This window comes from Brachycentrus maculatus, unplaced genomic scaffold (assembly GCF_059751285.1).
Source record: "Brachycentrus maculatus isolate JH-2025_06_01 unplaced genomic scaffold, ASM5975128v1 h1tg000271l, whole genome shotgun sequence".
In the NCBI taxonomy this organism is placed as follows: domain Eukaryota; kingdom Metazoa; phylum Arthropoda; class Insecta; order Trichoptera; family Brachycentridae; genus Brachycentrus; species Brachycentrus maculatus.
Genome location: NW_028281022.1, coordinates 301,229 through 323,937, shown reverse-complemented (window position 1 = coordinate 323,937; position 22,709 = coordinate 301,229). Strand labels below are relative to the sequence as shown.

The 22,709-nt window shown below is 32.3% G+C and overlaps 1 protein-coding gene across 1 annotated transcript; it reads left to right on the top strand.

The window, feature by feature from the left end:
- The first annotated feature begins 4,391 nt into the window (after positions 1-4,391).
- LOC148305506 (large neutral amino acids transporter small subunit 2-like) lies at positions 4,392-21,370 on the top strand. Its single transcript, XM_088266579.1, has 7 exons — positions 4,392-4,801; positions 8,522-8,820; positions 10,275-10,400; positions 12,631-12,772; positions 18,873-18,996; positions 20,187-20,387; positions 20,830-21,370. The coding sequence occupies exons 1-7, from the start codon at positions 4,656-4,658 to the stop codon at positions 21,226-21,228; spliced, it is 1,437 nt and encodes a 478-aa protein (XP_088122705.1). The 5' UTR covers positions 4,392-4,655; the 3' UTR covers positions 21,229-21,370.
- Positions 21,371-22,709: the final 1,339 nt, after the last annotated feature.

Genomic DNA, 22,709 nt, shown 5'->3' with positions numbered 1-22,709 from the left:
TTTTTTCTGAAATTCGTGTAGAAAGTTCTAAGCATAAATAACTTTTCTAACATTATGAAGAATAATAACTTACTTCCGAAAGTTTAATTGCCTTCCTTGTACAGTAGTCAAGAAAATAATTTAACATTACCATGTGTTCTTATTAGTTTAGGGTTATAACCTGTTCACAATATCATGTTATGGTGCGTCAGTATCATTGGGTGAAGGTATCGGGTTACAATTTGACAGAAATAGTATTTTTCTATTTAGAGATTTGCAATGGATTTGTATTGGTAGAATATATGAACATTTCAGGAAAACATATCCGTTGCTGATTAAGGAGTTTTATTCAAAATATCTACTAAAACTGGTATCAATTATTGATGTAAAGTTTGAATAGAGTCTCGGTTTTCGTATTATTGTTTTAAAATTATTTTATTTTGAGAATGTTAACTTATTTTTTGACATCTCATCAAAGATGAAGAAGAATATAGAAGTCTGGGCATTAATGGGGCTGACGACCGTCATAGGCTGGTTTAAGTGATCACTTTACACACGAGTAACGTTCACTAATTCTACCCATTATTGGAAACGACACTACTCAAATTCTTGGAAGTTCTATATATATGAACCAATTTTGAAACACTATTCTTGAATCACTAGAACTTCACTGGAGATATTGGTGAGATGAAAAGAAACTTTTTATTGAGCAGAATTTTTTTTATTAGTATGTGAGGTCCGAATCCTGGATTATAATCACACCATGAGAAACGCCAGAAAATTTCATTTTCATTTTTATTATTAAGCTTATAATTTGACCAGATAATTTATTTTCAACATTTTGAGTGTGTCCAAATACTTGTTCACAAAATCTGGATTATCTCCAGTTACAGGTGTTATTTTCATATTATTTTTTGACATCTCATCTTTGATGAGATATCAAAAATAATATGAAAATAACTCCTGTAATTGGAGATAATCCAGATTTTGTGAACAAGTATTTGGATACACTCAAAATGTTGTAAATGTTAACTTGTCGGATCACAATTATCTTCAAATCCTGTTCTTGTTCGATATTATAACGCATAAATCACATTGACATATTAACTTTTTTATACTTTACTTGATGTCTTTTCAATAACATATTTTTAAAACTATTTGAGAACCGTTATTACAAGAAATATACTTGTGGTAAGAAAGTGGTTACGTCAGGAGTCGGAATAATAGGCGGGTATGTATGAGATGTTCTCTTTGCCTACCCCTGCGGGGAAGCGGCGAGATGGTTAGTTACTTAGTTGTGTAAATATTTAAAATTAATGCCATATACTGTATTATAAAAATAATATTTATTTATTTTATGTACAATATTCGATAAATAAAAATCAATATACCGTAAAGTGGGTATACTTTGCACCATGGGTGATACTTTGCACCACCTTCTGTAAAGAAATTGTGGAGCTGGTCATCTCTGAAACATGACATTTTTCATTCTACTTTCTATTGTTTCTGATAGATGGCACTTCAATCTACTTTTTAGTTTACGGAAGTAACAGTCGGTCGCTATTGCTTCAATGCGTTTTTCCTGTCTGAACGTTAAGAAAGTTTTCTGTCTGAAAATTGTGTCCGAAAAATTCCAGTGTAATCAGTATACTGAAACAAGTTACAACAAGTGAGTGGTCTCTAAATCGTAGGTAGGTAGGCCCTGCTTTTCTCAAATGCTGTATTTTTTGGTTACGTTGTCAAGTTTTTGTAAAAATTATATTTTTTTCATAACTGACTTGTATTGACCACATTTGGGGTAACATTGCACCTGGTGCAAAGTATCCATAAAGGGCCATAGTTAATTAATTTGATCAAAAGTCTTAAAACGGCTAATACAACTTGACATTTTTCTAAATATCTATAGGTTTTGTGTACTTACTTAATTCCTGATGGTATATTTTTATTCAAAAATGTCAAGAACACACAAACAGCGGCCTTATGCCAGACGATACTGTGATTTTACACCAAAGAGAGTGGAGCAGTGTTTGGAGGCTATTTGAAATGGTACAATCAGTCAAAGAAAGGTTGAAGAAATTTTCAAAATCCCCAGAAGGACGATTAACTATAAGCTCAAAGGTCAGCACACAAAACCTGTGGGAAAACCTCCGATATGTGACAAGGGCGAAGAGCAATCCTTCGTAAACTGCATAGTAGATATGAGTGAGTACGGTTTCCCAGTGAGTGTTTTTAACATTTGCTGCATTCTAATAGCCTATTTGGATAGATTTGGCAGAAGAGTACGAATATTAAAGAACAACGTACCAGGCTCTGAATGGATAAGATCATTTTTGCAAAGACATTAAACCTTGACTGTTGCTAAAACTAGTCAGTTGCTTAATCGGTTGCCATTAAAAGCGTATGACGATGACGTGCGCCAGAGTTTTCAACAGTTTTTGGAAGAAAACAGATTCAACCCAAAGAATTCAGTCTTCAAAATTCAGAATTCAGAATTCAGAACCAGGTAAGAGCATTGCTCACGATCCAAATGTCGAAATGAACGAGACACAAATGCTACCTGAACCAACTACTTCAATGATCCCACCTTCCGCATCGAAACTTCCAGCATATCTAGCATTAACTGATAATAGTTCACACGGAAGCTTTGAGGAAGAGGGAGAAGAACAAAAACGATGACTGAAACCAGTTATCGTATTTGTTATTCAGTTTCATTACGACCAGTAAAAAAGAAGGTGGGAGAATATGTCATATTTCATTATGAAGGAGAAAAGTTTCCGGGACAGATTTTGGAAATAAAGAAAGATAGAGCAGTTAAATCCATGCAGGAGAGTCTCAAATCGTGGATGTGGCCGATGAAGGATGACTTTCTTCAATATTCTTAGAAGGATGTAGTGGGTTCCATAAAAGAACCGAAAATGCAATCCAAAAGAGGTTTCTTTACCGTCCCGGAACTTGACCATATTTAGACCTAATTTCATTTTAATTCCTATTACCTATGTAGTACGATATGTTTTAATATCCACCATTTATTTTATATAATTTTAAACATTCAGTATTGTAAAAAAAAATATTTGTGCTAGATTTTTTAATATTTAAAAAAATAAATTCTATCAAGTGTCTTATTTTTCCATAATTATACAACATTATAATCTGCATTTAGCGAACTGTGAGCCAAAACCCTTCATAAGGTGCAACGAAACTTGTAGGATAGCCTTTACTTTGCATCAATTTGGATTCTAGTACGAAAAGTGTAGAGAAAATATCATGGTGCAAAGTTGTACTTTACCCCGGGATACTTTGCACCAAAATATAAATATAAAAAAAAAATACAGGCAAAATATATAAAAATTTTAAAATGTATCAGACATGTTACAAGTATATGTGTTATTACATTGCAATAGTTGAAACCTCAGAAAAAGTAAAAAACCTGATCTGAATAGACAATTTTTTGAAAAAATGCAGTATTTTGGTGCAATGTATACCCACTTTACGGTACCACCATTTTTTTTTCTGTCGGCCTACCCTTTCGGCGTTATGGTTAGTTAGTTAGTTACTTAGTATGAAATGTTTAAATGTAAATATTCTTTAATATACATTGTCCATTCATAAAAGAAAACAGGAAACTTCTATTACATAAGGCGACATCACTATACGTTTTCGTCTCTCCTGAAAAAACAGTTTTTTTCAGTTGATACTCTTTTGATCTAGGGGTGCGATAACTTTGTTGCTTTGTACATCACAATTATAACATATATACAATAACATATATGTTATTGTATGTTTATATAAAATAAAACAAAAAATAATAGACTTTCTTTAGACCTATCAATAATCCAAAACGAATGATTTTTTTGGTTTTTACATATTTCCTCTTAATTCTTTCTTAATTCTTCTGTATGTTTGATTAATATTAATTTAATAAGTAAGAAGCATATTGAAATATGTCTATGTGTAGCGGGATATTTCATTATTGAAAAAAAAATTAAATCTCAATGCCTTTTCAGTATTGATGAATTTCATTACAATACGGTTGTTCTATTGTTACCCATGCTGCTATGGGAAATATAATAGTATTGAATAAAATGATGCAATCCCGCATTAGATTTACTAAGGCGGGAAAACTTTTCGTGTTCCCGCTCAAGTCAGCTGAAATCGAACAGAATTCAGCGAATACCTTCATCTCATTTCCACGATACACCCGACCCCGAAATTCACGCGGGATTCCGCATTCATATTTCGGTCCCCTTATTCCTGACGAGAAGGCGTCTGAAATGCTAGCGTCTCGTTCTTCCCGCAGGCAAATCATCGACAGCGGTCGAGTATATCTGTCCTTGTCCTAACCGTTATTTCAGTAGGTCGTTGTCGCTTTTGCTTGTCGATTTTTATTATGTTCTTGCACATGCGTGTTCCCTAGTTGCAAACCGGCACGGATTGCGAAGGTTCGCGCAGACACATGGCGAGAAACGTTCAAATACGGTTCAGTTTTAATCCAGGCAGGTTGTCGGTGCGACTGAATTCCTCGAACCATGTAAAATGACTCATGTCAGATTCCAATTAGATTCGCACAGACTTCAGTTGTAAAGATTCCGTCTTCAGTATTAGTTTATCGATTACCCGGCATATTAAACAGCCGGTGTCAGGTGTCTCGTCGCGAGTGTTGTAAATAAACCGTAGCCATGGGGGAGGAAAAGCAAGCAGGGGGTGAGGAGAAAGTGGTGATGAAACGAAAAATCACCCTTTTTAACGGTGTGGGAATTATAATTGGGACCATCATTGGTTCTGGAATTTTTATTTCTCCGACTGGGGTGTTTGTCTGCACAGAGTAAGTTATCTAACACTAAAAATTCGTTAAATTATTTATTTTTAATATTTTAAATTAAAGCTCTTAATACGCATGCTCATAACTACAACGTCATATCCTGGTGTGGGTAACAGGTGGTTATCTGATCCACAGTTCAAGTTTACTGGAAAAAATCTCTACATAATACAATTGTGTAGATATAGATTATATGGGTACCTACATATTTGCATAATAGGTACTCGTATCCCCCTAGTTTTGAACACCATGATACCTACCATGGTTATTATATACATAGAAAAATAACTCCCGAATAAAGTTATTTTTCTCTTCATTATTCCAGCATACGGGTTATGTTATTCATAGCAATACAGGTTATTATATTTTTCGTATCTTTAGAATTTTTATTTATAGAATCTTTTTATTTTAGTACTATGTAATTTCATTTACGTGAAAAGAATTTGTCCTGCAAATTCTTTTCGCGATTTAGCACATTAACCGATAATCTGGATTACTTGAGTATTTCATGAATACATATACCTATACTGACCTTGAGTTAATTATTACTAACTAAATAAAATAGTTATTTATATTTAGATGCTTACGTATTTAAGCAGTTTTCTCCAAAAAATATTTTGTAGCGTTGCTAATTATGTATTAGTAATAATGACATAAGTATGAAAGTTGTAGGTAGAATTTATTTTTCTAGTACACTTTTCTTAAGTCATCTAGTATTTTTTGAGTACAAGCATTGTATTGGAGTACAAATACACAAAATAAAAATATTAATTGAGGTATTGAGTGCTAAATTTTAAATTTCTCGGAGATATATATCTTCTTCTTCATGGCTCCATCCTAACTTGGTCTTTGTGGACTGTTAAAGTCAGCTCTCCTCGTCTTCGGGTTGAAGGTCTTTCTATCATATACAACGTCACCTAGGTCAGGTCTTCGAATCATCTTATCTTTCTGTAGCATCCATAATTTTTTTAAATCTTTCTTTAGATGTATTTCGAGGAAGATCACGAATACAATCTGTTGATAGAATAAGGAAACAGGATCATGTAAGGATTTGATGGGGAAAACGAGATGATTAACAATAGAGAATGAGGGAGTGATCGGTATATTCTTACAATCGAATTATTATTCGTTATAATTCATCGAATTTTATCAATAAGAACTGCAAACCACCAATGAACCCGAATAAAAATAGTCTTTGTACTCAAAAAAGTACTTTAAATTACAAGTTTTAAGCTCATTGAATTGTATTGTAGTACCCGCCTGTACTTTAGCTATAGTGTCCCCATATTGTCATTCAGAAGGTATTCGTTTTCGGTTCATACATAGAGAACAGTTTTTTTCCAGTGCCGCATCGTGATATCACAAAAAATTGCCAAGCAAAATGATTTTTATTAAATAATATATTTAAAAATTCATTAACCATAAAATACAGTATCCGTGAATTATTACAACAGTACCCAAAATTAACACAATATGCATATATCGTTCAGTTTAAAAAAATAGATTTTAAGGATTACATATTAAGAAAGCTAAGTCGTTTAGTTTTCGTGATGGACTCATATAAGGTGTTACAGGATGTGGGCTGATAATTTTTTAACAAGTGGCTCGCGGGTGGAGGGAGGGGGGAAGTGTATAATTTTGTTTTAACTATCCAAAATACAAAATAATAAAAAAATCGATAAAATATACATGATTTATTTTTTATGGTAGAAATATTCTTTAATTCAGCGAATCAAATATTTGATATTAGTTGTAAATGTATTTCTCGAGAAATTTCAAAAGGTAACAAAGTTTTATGTGTCATAATACATTAAAACCAACCACTGAAATTGCATTTATGTACATTTAATCAGAGAATATTGATTTCTCTTAATTTATCACGGGGCTCACCGACCCAAACCAAATTTAACAAGGAGCTCGCGCGAGCCCCTCCGAGCCCCCTGAAGCCCACCGCTGAGGTGTTACAAGATGACTATTTGTATAACTTGCTTTTGAAAATTTTGATTATGTCAGTTTATTATTAAATGTGCGTTTTATGTCAAATAATACAAAAAATAAAAATAGTTTTTTTAAACATATGTTGTGAAACTAATTAAGAGTTATAAAAAAACACCTTTGACCATAGGAAATTCTAATTGCATGTAATAATAATAGTTTATTTCACTAAAATACGAATATTCGGTATTAAAGTACATTATTTGTCTAGAAATACAACAATGTATAAAATAACGTAAAATCCGTAAGTAATAAACTCGTTGCTTTTAGCCGCACCTAACTGAATTCTAAATGACTAGCTTTAATCGCCTTTCTAAACAAATCATTTGGCTATTCGCTTCAGTAGGCTCATTGCGCTAATGCAAACTTATCCAAGTTTAAGGTCACAGTGCTTACACAAAAAGCCTTTTCGTATATTTTTAATTACTGTCAAAAAAACAAATTTTTCTTTGTTTGTTTCATTCATTTGTGAAACTATGAAACTATGCAACATGTGTAAGTGTTTTCCTTCAATATTTATTGCTCCTGTGGCCGCCGCCTGTTCCTCTTGGGATATCGAATGCCACCTATCATCTCTCTACCTCCTTGGGGGTCAGTCCGGGGGTCCTGCAGGGTCCTGCAGGGTTTCCTTGAAGTCTGTCTTCTGACATTCTGTTTACGTGTTCATACCAGCCAGTATTGCCTTTGGTGTCGTCCCCACCTTACGATATTTTCCGTCTTACACGTGTTCCGGATATCAGTATTTCGTACGACGTCTCGCAACGTGTTTCCGGTTATAGATCGGAGAGTTCTCATTTCTTAGGTTCGAAGTCGAGATTTTGTTCTCAAAGTGCCTCAATTCCATGAGTGACTTTTGGTCGGACACACGTTTTGTATATCTTCATTTTTCCCTCAATTCTCATGTTTGTTCCTCTACACTGAATTTCTGAGGCATCCGGATATAGCTGCAGCCTTATTGATTTGTTTTATAGTATCACTATAGAGATCACCGTTGCTACTAACTTTAACTACAAGGTATTTAAATTTCAGGACTTGTTCAATGCTCTTGTTGCCCATAACTAGTTTTTCTTATGTCTGTACATAAATCAAAGAATTGACCTCTAATTTCCGGGTGGAAAATTTTCACCATTTCGATGAACTAAGTTTAAAAACCAACATACGATAAATCGCAACTTGATTTACTTTAAACCCAGGTAACATTTGACATGATTGAATTTTTTGTTTAAAATGCCGTTTTGTATTGAAAAAATAAGTTTTTCTTCAAAATAAACATATGGCTTTGAACAGAAAAGAGTCCTTGAAAGGTGGGAAGCTTAAAAGAATGATAAAACTATTTTTTCAATAAGTATATATTTTCACTTGCAAATCATTGTTAAAAAAATAATTTTACTAGCCAATGGTGGCAATCGGTAGAATATTAATTCTTCTACCGATTTGAGCTTTTTTGAGAATTTTTTTAAAGTGATCTGCCGATCGGTATAGCGAGTTTTCCAAGACTATTGATTTTTTCATTCCATTTTATTCCTAATTTAACAAGTTTTGGCAGATTAAGTTAAATATGGACGTTAATATTTTAAATTGTCTACTGATTGCCGCCATTGGCTAAAAAACTTAAAAAAAAAAACATAATGTGGAATACTCATATAAACTAGACCAGCTCTTATCGCAGCCGTTTGCGTTATGAATCTGATCGTCTGAGATGTCAGGCTCAAGAGATTTTTTTTCCATCAGGTCAGTCGGCAGTTCACTGGTGATATGGTGTCTTTCGGGCCTCATGTCCACGCTGGGCGCGCTGTGCTACGCCGAGCTGGGCACCTCCATCACCAGGTCCGGCGGGGACTACGCCTACATCTACGCCGCCTTCGGGCCCATGCCGGCCTTCCTGCGCCTGTGGGCGGCGCTGCTGATCATCCGCCCCACGACCCAGGCGATAGTGGCCCTGACCTTCGCGCACTACGCGGCCAAGCCCTTCTTCCCCGACTGCGAGCCGCCTCAGAACGCGGTGCGGCTTCTTGCGGCGGTGTGTCTCTGTAAGTTTGAAAAAAAAACCTGTCTTATTTATTCATAATGATGTTTATACCAATGATTTTATCTTCTTCTTACCGATATAAAAGTTTCTGCTCAATAAAAAGCTTCTTTTCATTTCACCAATAGATGTCTCTAGTGAAGTTCTAGTGATTCAATAACAATGTTTCTGAATTGGTTCATACATATAGAACTTTCAAGAATTTGAGTAGTGTGGTAGTCAATAATGGATAGAATTGGTGAATGTTACACGTGTGTAAAGTGATCACTTAAACCAGCCTATGGCGGTTATCAGCCCCGTAAATGCCCAGACTCCATGTTCTTCTTCATCTTTGATAAGATGTCAAAAAAATAATATTAATCTTGATCTCTTACAACGAGCGGTGGTATTGAACCTCCCTTAGGATGACACTATCTTCATATGTTTGAACGTTAAATAATATGGAGTAACGATATTATGTTTTCATAATACTCGATGACTAAAATGAATACGATATCCTTAGGAAAATCAACCTCTTCGACCAAACAATAGTTAAGAGAACGGCCGAGTCATACCCCTAACGAGCAAATTAATAATGTCCTTTTAATAATCTGTTACATATAAGTATTATATTACTCGCATGTATATTTAATATAAATCCATACTTGAGATTGTAATACACAAGAATGTAACTATACTAGAAGACAATAGAGAATACTTACTTGTAACATGTGAAAAAAGGTTTCACATTTCTGATGTAGACAGTGAGATAACTATGTATTAGATTTTTTTCATCATAATTAATATTTGGCGCTTGTTATAAAGACAGTCGTCAAGGATGCTTTAATTGAACTATTAATTTTTGTGTTGTGTTCTTTAATTGAACTTCATTAGATCTTTCCCACTACGATTTATTTTAATTAATATGTTTTGATAGAAATAGGTAATTCTTCTTTTTTTTGACATTTCAACTTAGATGAAGAAGACTATGGAAGTCTGGACATTTACGGGGTTTAAGTGAAAACTTTACACACGTGTAACATTCACCAATTCTAACCATGATTGACAACCACACTACCTAAATTCTTGGAACTTCTGTAAATATGGTTCAATTTCGAAACATAGTGCTTGAATCACTAGAATTTCACTAGAGACATCCATTGGCGAGATGAAAAGAAGCTTTTTATTGAGTAGAAACTCTTTTATTTGTACATACATGAGAAACGCCAGAAAATATCATTTTCATTTGATTGTAATATGAAAAATAACTTTCATAATTGGAGATAATCCAAATTTGTGGACAAGTACTCAAAAATATTATAAAGGTAATTCTTGATTATCAATTTCGAACAATCAAATATGTTTGCTATTTTTTCTTAATGTTATATATTTTAAAATACATATTTAGGTTACCACTTTATATGTACATATGGGTAATTGTGACTCGAATTATACAATCATCTAAATGGTTTCCCATAGGTTTGCTGACTGCAGTAAATTGTTTAAGTGTAAGATGGACTATGAGAATTCAAGACGTATTTACATCATCCAAATTGCTCGCCCTAGTTATCATCATAATAGCCGGACTTTATCATTTAACGACTGGTAAATATCATTTAAATTAAAAAAAAAACTTACTTATTAAGTACCTACTTATTTAATATACCCATACTCATGTTTCAATCCTGATTCTTATTTGTGTTATATCGCTCACTCCTTTCAAGAACGTCAAAAATCAAAAATCGTCAATTTTCAGTTGTGCATGTTTTCGAAATGCCCAGATAATGTTCTATATCCCAGCAAAAGAGGCATATTTTTAACCTGATATTTACCCGCTACAGGATAGAAAGTATTGTTTTTGCATTTTTAAGAAAAGGTATGGTTTTCAAATGGAGAAAAAACCTTAAAAGATCTGTTGCACAGTGAAAAGTTCAGTAAGTGGCTTGATATTTATTTTTAATACATTGTATTATATTTTTAAACTTTAAAAACGTTCTCCTGAAAAATCGAGTTTTTTGATTTATGACGTTCTTGAAAGGAGTGAGCGATATGTATAGCTTTATAAAGGATTTTTTAATTTTTTAGTTGATTTTCATTAACATATCATTTATATTTTTATTTTACAATGCCTGTGTTTTTATTTATTTTTAATAAATATAGAATTATGGGCATTTTCAGGACTTAAGATCAGTATTCAGTGATCACTTTATACTCGTACACTTATGTAAAGTTTCCCGTTCTGCCCATGAACATCAATACCGCTTGATTTTTTTGAACTTATAGTAAATATCTAAGCATCAAATCATATCGCTCACCCCTTTCAACAACGTCATAGGTATCTCTCTGGAGATTTTTGTGTAGGAAAAAGCCAAAACCTTTTTGATATTGTATGTGACATTCTTTAAAATTTGACATTTTTTACACATACTAGGAAACGCCTGAAATTTTATAAATATTTTTAATAACTATGTAAAATCTTTGAGATATCACGTCGTCGCAATTGAGACATTTATAATATATCGCTCACTCCTTTCAAGAACGTCATAAATCAAAACACTTGATTTTTCAGGAGAACGTTTTTAAAGATTAAAAATATAATAAAATGTATTAAAAATAAACATCAAGCCACTTATTGAACTTTTTTACTGTGCAACAGATCTACAAGTAAAACCTGAAGGTTTTTTCTCCATTTGAAAAATATTAAGCATATTAAAAAAAAAATTAAACATTACCCTTTCGTCAAAATTCAAAAACAACAATTTCTGCCCTGTAGCGGGTAAATATTAAGTTAAAAATATGCCTCTTTTGCTAGGATACAGTACATTTTCTGGGCATTCTGAAAACATGATCAACTGAAAATTGACGATTTTTTATTTATGACGTTCTTGAAAGGAGTGAGCGATATCTTGATAACAATCCATCGGAGATTAAAAGAATATTTGTGTCCTTACAAAGATTTGGAAGTATAAAAAATATTCCTAAGGTGCATGTATTTTACATTTTTTTCTGTAGTTTAGTTTGATTTGAAAATCACCATGACTTTTTTTTTACGTAGTTATATTATGTAGGCTGATTCTTCTGTAACCCATGGTCAGTATCGTTGGTCACAGGTTTCAGATTACACATGCATAAAAGGTGTATACGCAATGTGCACAGTACAACAGCTGCTAATATTTTACCGCTGTGTGTACATTCAATTATAAGCATAATGATTTCATTTCACACATAAATTTTAATCAGGGGTCGTTCATTGACGAATCACAAATCATTATACAAGTGAAGGTATATGTATGTGCATTAGCGAGTTAAAAACCAGTTGCATTAAGAAAAACATTAATCGACTGTGATGTGGCGGAAATCGAAACATGCGGAATGCGAAATGCATCAAAACACGTGTCACAATAGATTTTAAGAAATTGTCGAATTTACTAAGAAAAACTTAAATTAAAAATGGATAGATTTTACAAAGTGACTGCCGAATCATTTTTTTTAATTCTCCAATTAATTAATTCAATGAAAAATTATGACTTTTTCTAAAATTTTCGTACAAAACTAATTTAGTATTAGAAAATATATTCCTACATATATGTTATTTAGTTTTTTTTTACTTTAAAACAAACCTTTAAAAAAACTTGAAAAAACACATTCTTTGTAAGCAAGAAATATCTTAAAAGCAACGCTAATGCCTGATTAAATTATTGTGCTAGGTTTCTGTTTTTTTTTTACTTATTAATTTATGCTTTTTAATACTTGACTCACAGTCAATCCTGAAATCTTTTATTTTACGAATTCTCTCGCATACTCTAAACTTTAAAAAAATAATGTTTTTTTACAGGACACGTAGAAAATTTTGAAAACGCTTTCGAAGGTAAATATAGCGTTTCCAGTGTGGCAATTGCCTTTTATTCAGGACTCTTTGCCTTTGGGGGCTGGAATTATCTAAACTTTGTAACTGAAGAATTACAAGATCCGTATAAGTGAGTACTATTTTTTTTATAAATACCTACTGATTTACATTTTAAAAAATGTATCCTCTCAAGTGCCTTTCTTTTAGCCATATAAGTAGGACCTACCTTAATTTTGTGGGTTTTTTGTATGGTAAAAGGAACTAACGTTTAACCACAAAAAGACAGCAAGAAAACACAAAACTATTATTTGACTTTAAAAAAGATTAATGAATTTAGCCATTTGTGGCAAATTAAAAAAATACATAAATTAATATTCTATTTTTAATATTTTATTTTTTACTTACTCTATCAAAAAAACTTTCCACGCCACTGTATCCACTTATAAAGGTGGAAACCGACCGGAGCATTTCATAGTAATGTAACACGTTACGATGCGAGCATTCAGGCAGTCAGTACAGCGAGCCGAGCGCTCCATCCAAAGTTTCGGATGCTCGCTGATGCTCGCCGCGAACGATGTTACGACGAAATGCTCCGGTCAGTCTCCACCTTTACATAACATAAAAAAAAAAATGTGGAATAACTTGGTAGGTACAAGGTAAGCAATCTTAAATAAAACGTTAAATGTCCGGGAGAGAGAAAAATTATATATTTTAAAGATTTTTTTAATGCTTTTAATTTTAATTCCAGATTAATGTTAAAAAATAAAAGTATCTATAAATCGTTATGTTTTGATTAATAGCGATACATGCTTACACGACATTTTGGAAATAAAAATACCAAATATATGACAGTTTGTATTTATAATTATTAAAGTATTAACTTCATTCTTTTAGTGTCAGTTGTATTTTTCGCAATATACTTTTCATCTTTATAAAATTGGGTTCATTTATAAAGATCACGCTTGTACGTGACGGTATCCTTCGATAGATGTTAACAGTTTTCATAAAATATTTTATTATTATAAATACATAAGTATAGGTCGACTCGAGATTGAAGTGATGGTATTATTTTTTCGATATAATATTTATTTAATATTAATTATCTGAAGCTTAAAACTGATCAACTTGCCCTAATGTAATTGAATATAATACTTATATAACACTGCTTATGTACGATGCGGTGCCCTATGCACCAATGGGTGCATAGGACACTGCATAAGAAGAAACGATTGTTTAAAAAAATCGTTTTTTTTATCTTAAAGTATCGTGTAAGGGATTCTAATCGGATTCAGACCACGCACTCCCATGATCAATCAATCGAAATTTCGTCGCATAGGTAACGTTAATCGTTTAATTGTTGTTCGGAAGCGCTAGTGTGCGTATACATGTATGCATGTACATTATGTATTTACACGTATGTACGTATTACAGATGGGCGATCGAATAAAAAAAATTGAATAACGACCTCTTCAAAAAAAGACGTTACTTTTTGGTTTTTGGATGTGACCTCTAAAAGTTAATCATGCCCTTTAGTCTACAGTGCACAAATTTAGTCGTGTAATATCGCTCACTCCTTTCAAGAACGTCATAAATCAAAAGTCGTCAATTTTCGGTTGTGCATGTTTTCGGAATGCCCAGAAAATGTACTATATCCCAGCCAAAGCGGCATATTTTTAACTTAATATTTACCCGCTACAAGGCAGAATGTGTTGTTTTTGCATTTTTAAGAAAATGTATTGTTTAAATATATATTTTTTTAAATCTGAATACTTTTCAAATGGAGAAAAAACCTTCAGGTTTTACCTAAAAAGATCTGTTACACAGTAAAAAGTTCAATAAGTGGCTTGATATTTATTTTTAATACATTGTATTATAATTTAAAACATTAAAAACGTTCTCCTGAAAAATCAAGTTTTTTGATTTATGACGTTCTTGAAAGGAGTGAGCGATATGTACTTTTAGCTCCTAATACATTTATTAAAAATTTGGCATTAAGCTAGAGAGGAATACAAACCCAGAAAAACCAACGAATACCAACTCAATCGGGTATCCGAAAAACTAACCATTAGGTACCCGTTAGCCACATTTCTAATCATACTTAAATATAAATGAATGTGGAACTTAAAAAAATTGTATTGGATAGATACGTAAAGTAAAATTTTTATATTACGCTATCTTACAATTTAACGCTTTGTAGTATTTTTTTAAGGATGAGTAATTTGAGGGGTTTGAAGTATTTCTTAAAGTATAATTTTTGTAGTTAAGTACTATTTTAATATTACCTAACTGAGCGGCCTGTGTTTTTTTCTATGTAACAAAACTTGCGTTTCGAAAATGGTTTGTAAATTTTTAAAAATTATTAATATTATTATATAAAAGTTATGTTTAAGTGTAAATAGCCCTCTGACACAAAGCCCAATATACTACTACGAAACTACAATATATCTCAAAAGCATAATTAGTTCAAAAGCGGGACTTTTAAATAATTTAGATCACCTTATTTTATTAAATATCTACATTTTTATTCAAAATGAATTTTTTCAACCATCCCAACCTCGAAATTACAATGTAACTGTTTTCCTTGTTAACTGATTGAAAATACATAAACCAATACAAAATCCTGTAAAGTTAGTGAAATGGATATTCGAGAAGGTCAAGGGTGGCCAATCCGCGGGCCGCATGTGGCCCGCCGGGTGTCTTCTTGCGGTCCGCGGAGCAAATCACACATTGTTTCCTTTAGTGTACACAAAACCACCAAAAGAACATTCCATCGTGCGTAATTCGTATACTATCCAATATATGGGAGTATTTCACTATCCTGGCAATTTCAAGACCCATAATGGCGTGAAGTAGTTTAAACGTTGGACTACGGAAGAGAAGAGTAACCGAAGAACTAAGAAGTTTTTAAGACAGATGGACCATGAACTATGACCATGATTATGTTTTTATCTTGGAAAAGTATAACATTGAACGGCGTTTCGAGGTATTGTTTATTAGTATGTACTTATCTTGTTGCTTTGAATAATAAAATAAATTTTGTTGCTTTGAATAATAAAATAAATTTTGTTTTACGGCCCGGTAGGAAATCTCATTTCTAAAATCTGGCCCGGCTACTGAAAATGTTGGCTACCCATGATATAGGTCTTTCAGATCTCTACATTTACTTGTATATGACGTGAAGTAGACCGACTGGGAAGTGAGTTTAAATGTTAGTAGGTCAAGTGAATTTCTTCCTCGCTACTCCCGTAATTTACTCCCCCATTTTCCAACAAGAAAAGGCGCTTTGTAGAATCAACAGTTGAGGGAATTACGTTGATTGAAACCACCTTCTCCTCCCTCAGTATTCAGCACCTACTTCTTATGTACGAGTCTTATATACCATGATAAATATAGAGACCCTCTCGACTAATTGGAATTGCGTTCTCCCCTAACTTCGCAACAATCAACACAATGCGTCATAGATTCATTATTTGGGTCAATGAAGTATTTACGTCATCTCGTTTTTATTTTCCGGCAAAAGATAATATCCGAATTTGCGAAAATACAATTAAAGATTGAATAACTATGAAACGGTTGTTGCACTGTCAAAATTAAATACAGCATCAAACAGATTAATTGAAACAAAACTTTATTTTCGTATGTTCGACACTCTCTAAAAAAATGTTTTGGAGGTGTTCCTCGTATAATGGACCAGGGCTGCTTCTTTCAGTGACTGAGATGATGAATAGCGAGAAGTATCACCCAATTCTACTGGAAAAGAGATAAAAGAGATCAGAGATACAAAAACGAAGGTCAAATGGTAATGGAATATTTCAGCAGGATTTAATCCCCTGCCATAAATCCAAAAAAAATATTAAATTTTTCACACAAAAACAATGAACTGTGTTGTACTGGTCAAGAATTTTGCCAGATATAAACCTAATTGAAAATCTGTAGGCAATCTGTAAGAATCGGATGTTTTCAGAAAAAAAAAATTGCGTAAAATGTTACCTGCATTTAGAGAGAATACTGTTATGACTTAACGAATACTTGGCTTTAAATACTAATCTGAATCACTGAATACTTATCGATAAAATTTAACAGTTTTTTTGTTATTTATTTAGTTTTTTGTAACTTGTGCTATTAATTCCATTGTTTTAATCATACGCCTGTTGGATTCGTTGTAGAATACTTTAATAAAATTTAAGCTATGTTAGTATGTAGATACTTAGTCTACTGGTTTACGAACATGCCCGCCCCTTCGTCAGGACAATTACTGCGTCTACCTGGGTTTAGAGAAAATTTAGTTGTGATTTATCGTATATTGGACCTTAAAGTAACTGAGTACAAAGTTAATTCTTTGAATATGTTAAAATATTATAGCTTAACCTCTAAGCTGCTCGATTTCGAGTGTCAAACTTTTCGTCCCCTGCTGGATTATTTTACATTACAATATTTTTGACAAAAAAAAAAGCATATTTTTTGTAGTGAAACTTTCGGTGTTCACAGTACACAATTCAGTTTACTTATTATGTTTTTATAGTGTATTTACACCAAAATATTAACATTAACGGACTCGCGGCAGAAAATTTAACGGTTGTATAGAAGACGCGGCCGTGGTATAGTCCATTCGTTGCGTGCGCGCAGTTTTTTTTTTTAATTGCTGATACTATGTAGGTCTATAAGTAGTTTTATACAACATAATTTATACGTACCTTCCTATCCGAGGGTAAATATTCGCCTGAATAAAGGACTGAGGAATTTATATGAATCACAAGGAAAAATCTACTGTATACATTTCCACAAGGGAATCTCTTAGTGTTTGCTTGCTGTATTACAATGAGGGTAGTAATAAAACCGGTCTTTTATTCCCTCTATTTTCTACTTTCATTTTACTTGCAAATATAAATACAGACAGCTTTAGCATCAACGATGGATTCAATAAGTTAGAAAGTAGTAGTATTTACTTAGTAAGTAAGTTACTCAATGGTGCATAGAGCACTGCTCGGTATCGTTATTCTGTCTTATTGATTGTCTATTACACGAAAGCAAGGTGATCAGTTTTGCGTTTGAAGTACCAGGGCAGGGTGAAATTAAATAAATATTACAGAAGATTATCATCGATATTTATTTTGACACCTTGGGAATCGAACTCGGGACCATAAGAACGGTAGCTAAAGGTGGTTACCCCTACATTACGAAGGTGGACATGTTAATGTGAACACATTCAAATATTGAATCAGCCCCTTATTCAGCACATCATAACAAAATTTTGTTTTTTGTTGTTGTTTTTTTTAGATGTTCGTGTGCCAAATCCAAATTTTATTTATCCGATTCAGTTTTTTTTTAAAATAATAATGAGAAATCGCAATTTTAGATAGTAAATTATCATTAAAAAAATATGTACTCGTATTAAATACAAACCGAATTTACTACATTTTACCTTTTTGTAGATTTTTGTGTATCTTTTGTGAATTTTTAGGGTTTTTGTGTAATCCTTTATCCCTGAATCTGGATATTATACGTTTTTTGTTTAGTACTAAGGTTCTTAGAGTGTAAATTACACGTGAAGAACCTTAGGACTAGACAAAAAATGTATAATATCTAGAATCAGTGTAATCAGCGACTTTGATAGTGTCAGAATACGGAATTTCTTAGGAAGCTATTGTTCAAAGCATGATGTAGAATTTCAGAATGGTACTAGTATAAAATTAATGTCGCGTCGTCCAAATTAGATTTGTTCATCAACTAGCCTTATACACACGCAGTATCAATCCATGTAATTTTGGCAAAACATCATTCAATGCTAAAAAAACTTTGTTTTAGTCGATTTGTAACTATGGTAAAAATCAAAGTTTTGTGAATTTCTTCTCAATTCAATTCAGTACAATACTCCGATATTCTAAACATGGGTTTTAAACTTTTTCGGGGTAAAACTATGATTCAGAAAATATATTATGAAATCATGTCAACTAATTTGAATAGTAACATTTAAATATTGAATTGCTCATTCACACGCGGGTTTGGGGCTAGCAAGATTCCAGTATAATGATAAGTAGCGGGACACTACACTGCATTCGATATTTTTTAAATGATTGACACGTACTTGAAAACTCCTGAAATATCACCTCATTATTTGACTTTTTATTTATTTTGACCAGTTTATTTATATTGAAAATATTTTGAGCATATTTATTATTTTAAGTACACGTATTGGATTAAAAATAATAATGTTAATATTTTATTTTTAGGAATCTTCCCCGTGCTATATGGATTGCAATGCCACTTGTAACTACTATCTACGTATTAGCCAATCTGGCGTATTTTGCTGTGGTCACTAAACAAGAAATGCTCGCTTCGGCTGCAGTAGCCGTGGTAAAGTATAACACAAAAAATATCACCATACAATAGAGTGGGTCATTCGTGAACTACGGGACTTTAATGACCCATTCACATATATTAATTGAGTGAATCGATCCTCACTTTGACCCGTTCACTGCCTTACCGATTCACAGGTTTATTAAGTCACTGATTTTGGTCACAAACGAAAAACATGGTTTCATCGACATTTCTTTGGTTGTCAGCTGTCGTCGATAAGATTTGTGAAAAAAATCTCACCCTCGCTGGCGCGATTTGTCCAATGAACGATCTATTATTCAATTGATCCGGTCTTAGTGAACGGATCACTTAGGTGATACAGATCTACTGATTCGGATCATCTGAATGATCGGATTTTACCCACATCTACTGCACTTATAAAAACAAATTAACAACAATTTTTGTTTTTAATTTAATTTTTCTTTTTTTTTTCCTTAAAATGATTAGAAGTAAAGATAGATTTCAATAATCGGATGCAAATAAATAACTTAAGAATGCATTTAAAAAATTGCAATAAAACATTTACACCAGTGGTGTAGTTAGATTTCAACCAGTGTAATTATTTTAAATAAAATAATGTTAAATAAGAAAAACTAAAATAATGTAAAATTTTGAAAAAAACATTGGTAATTATGACATTATTGTCATGAAAACTCATTGTACTTTATAAAATACTGATCCAAATTGAAAACTAATTTTGAATATTAAAAAAGTGATTTAGATTTTCTTCAATAGCTTGGGGTATTCATTATATATTTTTTTCAATCGTTAATAATGAGTCTGGTTGTAAACCCATGGTAATGTTTCGGACTTCTGATCCTGATTTCCATGGTTCGATCCCTGACCCTGCCACATCCTGACTTCTATTTAAAAAAATTAAATTCACCAAAATCAAACATTTTCAATTAATACACATTGAGTAGACCACAGGTTCCTGATCTTTCAAGTACAATTCAGTTGTCATCGGAATGCCATCTTAAAGAGGGGGGGAGGATTAAAAGTACATTGTCCGCTTCCAAGCTCTCCCTTCTGACTCCTAGGTACTCTAGCACCCCCTGCAGGTGGCGGTACCGCCCCCGTTAGGAACTTGTGGAGAAGTCGAATGTGTGGTGTTCGATAACTTGTACGGAGAATATAAAAAAAACATAAATTTTAGACTAAACCAATGATGCCTTTGTAATTTTCAGACATTCGGGCAGAGGATGTTCGGGAACGCATACTGGGCTATTCCCTTGTTTGTTGCACTTTCAACATTTGGTGGAGTAAATGGAATTCTTTTCACCTCTGCAAGGCTATTTATGACAGGATCTCAAGAAGGACACCTGCCGGACATCTTCTCCCTGGTTCACACCAAGAGATTGACTCCAGTACCTGCACTTCTGTTTACAGTGAGGAAACTTTTCATTTAAATTAACTAAGTATTGTAAATAACAAAATATAGCTTTTAGCTATTTCACATATGGGTTAAAGAGTCATATACTTAATTGAAATTTTGTATTGATAGTTGTATTAAAATTCTACATTCGATTTTTTTCAATATGCATACATGATGAGATTTATTAAAAACAGATAAAATGTTTCAATTGATATTGTTAGTAGTCCTCTCGAGGGACTCCTGCATATTAACAGTGCACAGCTTACGTATGGTAGTGCAAGTAGGTATGCAACCCCGAGTATTCTAGCTATTATCCAATCGTACCTACTATTTCTCCTCTATTTCCTCTCCCAAATATCATTCATCTCGCATTCATCTAATGCAGTTCCGATGGGGCGGTGATAGGGACTAAAAGTAAGCATTTGATTAAATAATACTATTTTCTTTTGTTTCAGTGCTTGATTTCGTTGCTGATGCTGTGTACAAGTGATATTTTTGCACTTATTAATTACTTTTCGCAAATCTTGTGGCTGTCCGTTGGAGCCAGCATTTTGGGTATGCTCTCACTGCGTAAAACGAGACCCGATATACCTCGGCCTATAAGAGTCAATACATTCCTTCCAGTGTCATTCCTTGTTTGTATAGGATTCCTAGTGATTGTGCCGGCTATTGCAGAGCCTTGGAATACGGCTATAGGCATCGGAATTCTTATATCCGGGATTCCGGTATACTACGCTTGCATAAAATGGAAGAAGCCCCAGGCGTATGAGGAGTTCTCTAAAACAACTATGATTTTTACTCAAAAATTACTGGATTGTACTTATGTAGATAAAACCGAAAAGTTAGGAGATTAAAAAGATTTTTATTAAAGTTACAATAATGCAGAAATACATTCCACTTTTGTCATAGCCATAATAACATATGTGATTCATAGCTCAAAATCAAAGCAAAGTTTTCATAAATTTATTGTCAGGGACAACAAAACAAGTTTTTATTTTATTATGATTATAACATGACATTTATACAAATATTATGACCATATTTTTTTACAAATTACAGTTATTTTACGCAAAATAAGCCTTATTTACACACATATGCGTACATAGTTTTGTATATAAATGTATTTATATATGTATGTGGTAAAATATCAGTACACTCTTAAGTTCAAAATGACATATTAAAACAAAATGTTTTGTATGTTTAACATTTTCAATTTTATTAGTTTTTCACATTTTTTTATTAAAATTGGAAAATACGGAATAATGACTTTGGCATTAGATTATAAAAAATTAAATAAGATATGTAAAAATAAGTCTGCACAAAAGTCATGGCTGAATGTTTGATCCTAGTTTGTGATACTTTTGAAAATTGTAATTATATTACGTTCTACATGCATATTTTGCAACCAAACGATTAGTCTCTATTAGTAAATTATTAATGTAAAATTATGACTTCTTCTGTAAAAAAAATAGTAATCCTGTAAATAATTTTATCAACTCTTTATGTAGGTATCGAGATATCTCCTACGAAGTACATGAAATGCTTAAAAATAGCCATGAAAAGTATATTTTAAAAGTGATACTATGCAAACATTTGTATATCAATATATTGATTCATGTTACTGATGTTCTCCTTGTTGTTAGCTTTTATAAAAAAAGTGAAAATTCCTCCATATTCATGACAAACTATTTAAACATTTACATAAAAGGTATTTTATTTTCATACAAGTATAGTTATACTATAAAAACATGACCAATTTGATATTAACATTAGCTCCTTTTATTGTAAGAATTGTATACATGTAATATATACAGCTGAGCTTTTTAAGGGTTTCCTCTTGAATATTTATAAAGCAACGCTTTACATGTTATTAGAATGTTTATAAAAAATCTGGATACCTAAGATATTATATAACAAGATCTGTAAAAATATTAATAATTAATGATAATATAATTGAAATCAAATGTAATATTTATTTTATTTTAAACATGAATGCCTACAAAATATACGGCAAATATAAATGTACACATTGTTCTTATTTTCATTTTTTATCATCCTTCCATCATTGACATAGTGACATTATGTTTAAAATAATTTAACGCAAACTTGTGCAGAATATAATTATTCAAGCTGAATAATTATTGATTTTATTATTTGATAGATTAAAACGGTGAAAAAAAAATATTAAAAAAGAAAAAAAAATTATGGTTGCTTTGGATACAAAACTACTTTTATTTTTATCCTTTTCTACGCGTGGAAAATTAGTCTGAAGTTCCGAAAGATTGACACCCATGGTTATATAATAATTACCTCATATTTGTCAAAAAAACTAGTA

Coding starts and splice junctions, on each gene's coding strand:
- LOC148305506 (XM_088266579.1), top strand. CDS start 4,656: ATGGGGGAGGAAAAGCAAGCAGGGGGTGAGGAGAAAGTGGTGATGAAA. Junction 8,821..10,274: donor TCTTGCGGCGGTGTGTCTCT/GTAAGTTTGAAA, acceptor GGTTTCCCATAG/GTTTGCTGACTGCAGTAAAT. Junction 10,401..12,630: donor ACTTTATCATTTAACGACTG/GTAAATATCATT, acceptor GTTTTTTTACAG/GACACGTAGAAAATTTTGAA.